The following is a 9,257-nucleotide window of genomic DNA, read 5'->3' as shown; positions in this document are numbered from 1 at the left end:
AATAGCTAATATTAATTGGTATATCGATGCTAAAACATTTCAGACTAAACAATCTAAAATAAACTATCAGGCCCAGAAGTTTACATATATGTACACAGATAAATGCCCCATATATTAAAAACAAAAAGAATTGAATTAAATTAAATTATGCAAATTGTACAAAACTTGACCTACTGAGATTATCATGCCACACGCGTGACAATGTACCGGCCTTTCTCCAAGTCATATACTGTCTTGGTATTTGCTTTCCTAAATTTTGCAATTGTTAAAGAAATAAATAGCGACAAACTCAATAATAAAATTAGAGGTGCCAGGGTACTTCTGAACATAGAGGTAGAATTGTTCGAAATATTCATCATTCTTTGTACAATGAACGCACCGAGGGCCCACTCAGCCTGTATGTTCCCGACCTCATTAGCAAACTCAATCCTGGTTCCAAAAAAAAGAAAGACAGAGAAGAAAATAGAGTGGTTTATAGTGTGCAATTCTGTGCCTAAATCACTTCCTCCATCCCACTCCATGTTAAAAGTAGGTTTTGGTGTTTATTCATACTAGTTATTTTTAATTTTATCTCTTTCTAAAATGGAAGGAGACTAAACAGGAACTTTTGTTTTCAGGGTTATATCTGTAAATGTGAGAAATCATTCCATAATGAAAAAATTGAAAGCACGAGAAGTATGCCAGTTATTTCTCAATTCGTAAAGAATGACTGAATTACCCTTAAGCTCCTCCCTCCATGAATGCAAAAAGGTAGTTTTGATCTTTCTTGTTTGATATGTGCAGATAGATGATTTTGTAAGAGTAAATTTTGGGAATTTCTTCAAAGAATAAGTAAATTATGAAATAATTGTACCTGCTAGCTTCCATAGGTACACCGAGGCTGTCATGCAAAAAGGCCACAATATATGCTGAAGAGAAACAGTACTGTGATAATTCTTCTTCATCAGTGGTACTGTATTGTTCTTTAAGTGTCACCCAATCTTCACCGCAAAATTTCTCTCCAGCCGATGAAATGTCAGAGAGGGATGATTTTCCATCCAGATTAAAAAACTAAAAAGAAATATGGATCTTAACTTCAAAAGATATGCCAACATGCGCAGCATGTGTAATAGAAACTTATTGTGGATGGTCGTCAAAACATTACAACAACAACCAAGCCTTTAGTCTTAAACAAGTTGGGGTAGGCTAGAAATGAAATCCAATCGTAGTTGTCGTCAAAAACATTATATGCGCTTATTTTTTTTTTCTTTTTCATGTACATGTGTGTTGGGTCTGCTTATGTTTTTGGTGGGTGGAGGGGGGGTCAGCATTATCACTTGCAACTATTTGCTTGTGCCTTCTGATATTACATGACATAATACAATGTACTAGATCAGAACAGCAATGGTTTCTTCTATTGCAGTTTTTTCTTGTTTTTTTTTTTAATTAAATTTGTTTCCATTTGTGCTTATTCACTTATAGTTTTGCAAATTAAACCCAACATTATAACAACTCCGAATGACACAAAATATTTTTCATACTTGCAATCAGTACCGAACAGTTTTTGGGCAATTTGCAAACAACACCCTACTGCTTGATTTGGGCTTAGAAAATGGATATTAGATTTAACAAGCAAAATTGTCAGTAAATATTGGCTATTAGCTTGCAATAATGAGACACGTAGTGCTATATGCCAACACGATGAAGTATCAGTTCTCACAGCTAAAATCCCCAAATTATTTTCTTTTCCTACTAACCGAAGGTACTGAATTATGAAAGGAAGGGTCTAGCACCAAATTCTGTGTACAAAGGCCTAACCTTGGATGTGAAAAAGAAGTTCTCAGTTGCCAAAAAATGGCCTTGTAGATCTGGTACAAAGGCTGAGCCAATGCGACATTCTTGATAAGTGCAGTTATCTGAATAAAAGTGAAGAAGTACAGTAAAATTACATTTTGGTTTTTTAAATTTATATAATTTCTAAGCCCTTCTACAAAAATTTCTCATTTGGACATAAAACTAATATTATAAAAAATTAATATTATTTCTATTTATCTATCATATATATATATCATCCAAAACGTTTTTGAAAGGAATTAAACATCTGTTTTATTATCAGAATTCAGACCATGACTGCACACCATCATTTAGAAAAACAAATGACATCATCTGCCTTCGAATGAAACCGAAAGAAAAAAAACAGTTATATGGTGGGAATACTTGACAAGTGTGCAACTGATGTCAAAATTTATCAAATCTGAAGCCTTAAATTATAGATTGTACTTTATCATTTAGACAGACCTATCAAATGAGAATCACTTGGCTACCGATAAAATGCTGATAAATTACACCATGAACTTTCAAATACCTCCATAGATGACCAATCTGTTTCACAACTGCAGCAGTGATACATGTTGTATTGACATGACAGAGGAGTTAACTACAATTTTATTTTCAAAGTTTGATAGGTATTGTGTTGGTTATCACAGTTGTTATCTAAGTGTGGTGTCAAAATAACCTATCCTGATAAAACAGGGAATATTGAAAAATTAAGATCAAGCAATGAGATAGGAGTAGTCACCTTTTCCAATTTTCAAGAGGTCAGATGAGACCGTTCGGCACTCAGTAAAATTACCAGTGCTTTTAACTTCAAGCATTTCCTTTTCATAGGGGTACCCTCTGGGCATGCATGGATCTCCATGTATATTTGTAAAAAAAATACTCATATTGTTACTTTGCTTATTTTCTCAAAGGGGAAAAAAAAAAAGAACTTTGATGTTATTCATGAGATACTTCGGTAAAAGTAAAGTACTTGATTTGATGCCTCCCAATTTTAACAATTCACGGAGTGATTGTTGTGCTGAGTTCTGTGAAATACAACAATAAAAATTAAGCATAAACATGTCAACTTGCACATTGTACAAGTAACTGAATCATATTTAGTTACATTTTGATACATTTGGTCAATGTTCAAGACATTTACCTGACCAAAATGGAGAAAGCTGTTGCTATAGAGATTATATGTGGTTTTCCCCAACTTCAATATATGCATGAATTCAGTGGGAAGTACTTCATCTGACACAAATGTCAACTGAAATAAATAAATAAATGATAGATTTGAGAAAAGACAGGAGAATAATAAAAGCCAATAAATTTAAATTGATTCAATTTCTTTTTCTTGTAATTTGTAATCTGTTCTTCCCTATTATTTATCTTTTTTTTCCAAAGCGAATATGAAAATATATTATAGAAAATTAAACTAAACAGAATTTTCAGAGAACCTGAGATGAAGCACCGCCAAGCTCTATTAATCCTGTGGTTTTCTGTGGATCATCTCCAAGCGTACCAAGCGCATAATTTGCTGCTGTCCAGGCATATAACCCCTCGTCATAACCTGAACCAGTCAGTAACTTTTACTGTTCAGTAAAGATTCTTATGGTTAATTCTGGCATGATTGACAGTGTAAATGGTTTGTATGGCACTGGCCAGCTTTTAATTGAGCAATTAAGCACATCAAGCCACAATTAATCTTCAATTAAATCCAACTTTTTAATTAATTTCCAGTTGAACAATTACTTCCAGTTTTACCTCAACTTATCTAAGTGAGCAATAAATCTCAACTATAAAAATGTGGTATCTTGGCCAAAGATTGAATCAAATATACTTATTAATAGTGAAATTTTATGAAATTGCAAGCAATGAAGAGAAAATATAACAATTAAGTTACCTGGTATAACAGAGACCCAATCATCCTGAAATTTAAATCCAGAGTCTCGGAGAACACTTCTACAACTCTTTAAAATCTCCTCTCTAACCTCTTCATCGATCATCCTCAATCCAGCCGTAGCCATGAGTCGTATTTCAGTGAACCCCACCCAATTGTGCCCAACATTTTGCTTAGCGAACCCGATAAGCTTCCCCAGCGATTCTCCCGCCTTACTAGGTTCATCTACAAAAGAAGACAAGCCTGGGCTTGTACGCATCACCTCTGTCCGATTTAGATCGAGCAACGGGAGAGATCCCTCTTGTTGACTGAAAGCGAAAACGTGGACGCGGGTCCCGCTGCTACCCGCATCGATTATGACACTGAACTGTGGGCCCCATACGTGCTTTCTCCTGTAAGAGAAGGAGAGGAAAAGGAGAATTAAAGCAAAGGCGAGTAGAGCGACAACAATTGTGGTGCACGGCTTCTTGATCAATCTTATTGGGGAAGGAGAGCGGCGAGGTATCTTGTACCGGTCGATCATGGTCATTGGATTTCGATCAGACGGCGGAGAAGTTTATTCGTACGGCCGCCTCTCCCGCCTAGTTCACGGCGAGGAGAGAAGAGAAGGTGACAGAGATTGGTTGCACCAGGCGCAGTGGAGATTTGAATCGAGTTTCATCTATGCAAGTGGGTCCCACGAGAGACACTGTTCCGTTAAATATCAAATGTGTTCATTAATTTATTTATAAATTTCAAAGTTACAGATTGACTGTGCTTTTCTAAACTTTGAATGGACTTGGTATTTGTTCTTTGAGTGGTAGGGTCCACATGTTAATTAACAATCAGAGAAGAATTGGTCCGGTGTTTCATAGAAAGGCTACTGATTGGTGCCAGGTGGAGATCCGTCTCCAGGCTAAAATCAAGCGTGAAAAGGAGACTTATGGGAATAACAGGAGTATTTTGACTGGATCTAGTCAACGCAAAATATATATGAATTATGAAACGTGTTCACTAGTTTTCCTTCTTTAAATTTTTTTGCAAATGGACAGGAATATTAATATATCTAAATTAATTTTATTTGACAACGTAATACAGATTGGTGGGCTTCCAGTTAATTGAATTAGGTTTTCCCAATTTGACTTGGTTGGGCTTCCAGTTAATTGGATTAGGTTTTCCTATTTTGACTGGATCATATTTGTGGATGGTTGCCATCTTAATCTTACTATTTTTATTTTTGAAAACCGGATAGGTTTTCTATTCTCAAGTCCCACAATTGTTAATTAAACAGGAAAGGTAGTGCTTGACAAAAGCATTTGGCAATATCCAAACTACAAATCAAATTGCTGATTGATAAATAGTGTACGTCATGTGCACTCAGCCATTTTGAAAAAAAAATGAAATATCTTTTTACTGCACAAAATGTATAATTAATAATTCATAGGTATCATGAAGAACACAGAAAAATTCATAAATTGGAAATAAATCCAGTCCAAACTCAACTGCGTTCTTTTTTATTGGCGAAGGTCGATTTTTAATTAATAAATATTTAGTTAACAAAAAATATTATTAATAAAAAATAGTGTTTGGGCCCCCGAATCCTTGTGTCTGAAAATACATAGCATAAATCTTGCCTACGGGCTTCTTGCCCACAGGAAAAATATATATATATATATACATAGCATAAATGCATAATAACAGAAATAATGAGGAGATGGTTTAATTACTAGAACAATTATATTGGTTTCAATATGTCTTCTTTGCTTGCTTAAAAACTTTGTTTGTATTTCAGCTTAATGGTTTTAGGCTTGCTTAAAATTTTTGAATTGATTATCAGCTTTTCGATCAAATAGTTTGTCTTTTTTTTTGTTATTTTATGTATTTTTTTGATATTTTTCTGTGTAGAAATATAAATTATTTTGATACGTACTCACTACAAGTTTATTTACTGTCTTCTTTTGATTCTGATTTCGTTCCATTTTTTAAATGTCATTTAAGAAACTTTTGGATTGATTGATCATGTCTTAATTACTTTCCATTTTTATTTCATATAAGGAATGTTATTTGTTATTTAATGATCTCAGTTAAGTAAAGATGATTTTAATTCCTTATTTTAGACACAGAAATTCATATAAATTCTAGAAAGAGAAGGATAACCTTGTATATAGAGAAAGAAGAGTAGAATCAAGGTGTTCTTAAGTTTACCAAGTTTATTTATGAACTCAACTCTAAGATTTATCAGATTGGTTTCAAATGATGAATTTGAACAGTTGAAACCATCTACCTTACGAGTGATGTGTTTACATTAGAAAATTTTAACATTTCGAATTAATTTAGTACAAAGTCAAGCGGTCAAAATTAAAAGATTTATAAATTAATTTTAATACATCCATTTTTGAATGTTTTTTGACCACTAGACTCTATACAAAACTAATTCTAAAATTTAGAATTTTCGCATGTTGACGCATCATTTGTAAGGTAGATGTGGGTTTCAATGGTTCGCTTTTATTTTCTGATTTTTTTTGTCTACTTTTGTAAAGAATTCAGTTGTAATATTTAATGTACTAACACAAATGTTGCATGTACTAGTATGAAATTATGTGTAACTGGTTTGTCCTAATTAATGAAAATACCTACGGATTTAAAAAAAAAAAAATACTAGTTAGTAAATTACGGTAGCATTTTACTTTGAAAACTGCACTTCGACTCTAAAAAGGTAAAATGCAAAGTCAATTTCATTGGAAAAGGAAAAAAAGAAAACTATAATTATCTAAAAGTCTTTTCATGGTGATGTATAGCAAGTATGACCCGTTCTCTTAAACGCTAATATCAATTCAATTCTTATTAATTTAAAACAAAAAAAAAACATATATATCCATACCCATACTCATATTTAATTCAATGCAGTATCAAATTAAATTTGGGGTCAAATTCAGCTCCTCCAAAATAGAGTTGATCGGGTCAAATTCAAAACCTAACCGGTTTTCATAATTAAAGCTCTAATATTGGTTCAGCTCTTTCGAGTGGAAAACACAAAATTTAAATTAATTGAAATCCAAAATAAAACCATGCATTATATTAAAAAACAAATCTTCCCTTAAATACAATTCAAAGAAGAAGCTGCCCGTTAATCTCTCTGAAACCGGATGCAAATCCTCAATACCCAACGGAATTCCTAAAGAAATCCAATGCTCAAATTTCAAAGTTCATTTTGCATAATTATATCGATTCTTTTAATTAGAGTTTCCTCTGATAAGGATGTATCAATAAGGTTCTACTCAAAAGGATCTTTAACATTCCAAAAATTTGTAATCCTATTTCACATTTATTTGATTATTTGTGTTAGACGGACCACTTTGTTATAATGATAAATTTAGGGGTTTTGTTAAAATATCCAAGGGCTTGAACAAGAAGCTGGTGTATGGTAATGCTCTTTGAATTGAGCAAGACAATGAGTGAGTTCCATTTCATGGAAATAAAATCAAAATCCATCCAAGTGTACTGGTAGCCTTGCAAAAACAAATTTATATTCTAAAATAAGCAAAAGCTCAAATATGTATAAATCTAACTTTGATTTTTAAACTTCAAGGGTCAACAACTGCCTACTCCTGTAATACTCTAGCTCCGCCACTGTGTATTAACGGCCTTGCAAAGACAAATTTATATATATTCTGTAGTAGACAAAAGTTCAAATATGTATAGATCTAATTTTGATTTTTAAAATTCACGAGTAGACAAGTACTGTCTAGCCCTGAAATACTCAACTTCGCCACTGTATATTGGCAGCAGGGGCGGAACTAGAAATTTTTTATAAAGGGGACTGAAAATTAAAATGCACAATGTAGTGAGTGAGATTTAAATTCACGACCTCTCAACAACAAGATAAAGCTCTAACTCATTACAGCAAAACGGATTTTCTGCGACCGGTATCAGCGACCGGCGCCAATACCGGTAGCAGAAAATCTATTTTTCCCAAAAAAATAAAAAATTCATCTGAAATCAGGCGACCAATAGTATCAGCGACCGGTATCAGTGACCGGCGTCAATACCGGTCGCTGAAAGTTTTTTTTTTTGGGCGCTACTGAAAAAATAAAGCACGCCTCTGCCAAAACCCTCCACCAAAACCCGATCAAAATCAAAACCCTCCGCCAAAATCAAAAGCGCGCCTCCGCCACCCCTCTCCTCCCACGTGCCACCCTCTCCTCCCGCGCCACCATCTCCTCCCGTTCCACCACTCTCCTCCCGTGCCACCACTCTCTTCCCGCGCCACCCCTCTCTTCGATCGCCATTGCCACCTGTGCGCGAAGGAGGAGAAGAACCAGACGCCTAGCCGCCTACTGCCTCGCCGTTGCCACCTGCTGTTCGCCTCGCCTCACTTGTGCATCTATGCTCGCGGATGAGAAGACCCCTAGCCGCCATAGCAACTGGATTGGGCAGTTTCCTGTTTCTTTAAGTTCATTAATTGCTATTATTAGGTTGTTGTTTATTAGCACAGTTTCCTGTTTTTGACCTATAGCTTTTCTTGGATTGGGCATTCCTTTTGTATGGCTCCAATTTTAATTTGCAGAGGCCTCCATAGAAACTGGTACCAATTCTTGTTTTGGTGCTTAATTGTACAAGCTTAGGTATGTTGATGTCAACTTTGGTCTAATTAGACATAATTTTCTGATTGTGATTATTTAAGTCTTAGCTGTGCTCAAATATTTCCACTTAATTTATAATTTCATGGTTGGCCGAAGCTTAATTGCATGGTTGTACATAGAAGTCATAAACTAGGACTTAATTGAAGAATCGATGGTTAAATTAGGCAATACAAGCTGAGGTTTGTTGAAGATTAAATGGCACTTCAAAGTCTGCTTAATTCTAAACACCTGATCTTACCATGCAAGCGAACTTGATTTATCCGGGTTATTTGAAGACGAGGTAATGCATTCCTTTCAATTAAGTATTTGTTCTAATCAATGTTAAAAGTTGTTACTACTTGAGAAAAAATATGTGACTGAAATTGTAATTGCATCTATCGGTCTTAAACATATATAATACATTTATATAAATACCAGATTATATGCTATGCACTTTGGTAACAATTCAGTATATTTTTCTTCATTGTTTCAGGTCAAACTCCATGATAACCCGTCATACTGATCTTACTGTGAAGGTATCACATAGCAAACAAAAATATATATTACTTTTTTATGTTTTTAGAAGGATCGGATCTGATGCCATTTCTTAAAAAAATATTTTTCATTTTCATTGGTTTTAGGAGGTGTGTTCATATCTGTTTATGATGATTGTGTTCATATATGTTCAAAATTATTACTTTAGCATATTTATATGTGGTATTGCAGGTTGGTGTTGTTGTGGTAGGATTTGACCGTTACTTTAACTACTACAAAATTCAGTAAGCTCTTTACCCTTTGCAATTTTGCATTTCATCTAAATCCATCAAATACTTGGGTTAAAAATACCCTTCTGTTGAAAACTGGCAAATTAGAGAACAGAAACTCTGATTCTGGTAAAATAAATAGGACAGACAGATAGAGAATTTAATTTATGTTATATGATATCATGTTGTATG

At 34.1% G+C, this 9,257-nt stretch overlaps 1 protein-coding gene across 2 annotated transcripts; it reads right to left on the bottom strand.

The window, feature by feature from the left end:
* On the bottom strand, nt 1-4,321 carry LOC144555705 (putative apyrase 6). Of its 2 annotated transcripts, none has more exons than XM_078304108.1 (8): nt 3,704-4,321; nt 3,258-3,370; nt 2,960-3,067; nt 2,789-2,843; nt 2,558-2,677; nt 1,798-1,895; nt 854-1,050; nt 1-429 (listed from the first exon to the last, which is right to left on the bottom strand). In XM_078304108.1, exons 1-8 carry the CDS (start codon nt 4,227-4,229, stop codon nt 183-185), a joined length of 1,464 nt encoding a protein of 487 aa, XP_078160234.1. In that variant the 5' UTR covers nt 4,230-4,321; the 3' UTR covers nt 1-182. The 2 variants fall into 2 exon arrangements, with proteins under 2 accessions (XP_078160234.1, XP_078160236.1); XM_078304110.1 differs by having other exon boundaries at nt 2,558-2,671.
* Between the last annotated feature and the right edge of the window lie 4,936 nt (nt 4,322-9,257).

Source organism: Carex rostrata, chromosome 6 (assembly GCF_964058835.1).
Source record: "Carex rostrata chromosome 6, lpCarRost1.2, whole genome shotgun sequence".
NCBI lineage: Eukaryota > Viridiplantae > Streptophyta > Magnoliopsida > Poales > Cyperaceae > Carex > Carex rostrata.
This window is presented reverse-complemented; position numbering and strand designations above follow the sequence as displayed.

What these genes read in the sequence shown, in the direction of transcription:
- LOC144555705 (XM_078304108.1), bottom strand. Translation starts at nt 4,229, where the DNA reads ATGACCATGATCGACCGGTACAAGATACCTCGCCGCTCTCCTTCCCCA. An exon ending in TTGGCGGTGCTTCATCTCAG is followed by an intron (nt 3,068 to 3,257) that starts GTTCTCTGAAAA and finishes TATTTATTTCAG; the next exon opens with TTGACATTTGTGTCAGATGA. An exon ending in ACTTCTTTTTCACATCCAAG is followed by an intron (nt 1,051 to 1,797) that starts GTTAGGCCTTTG and finishes ATTTCTTTTTAG; the next exon opens with TTTTTTAATCTGGATGGAAA.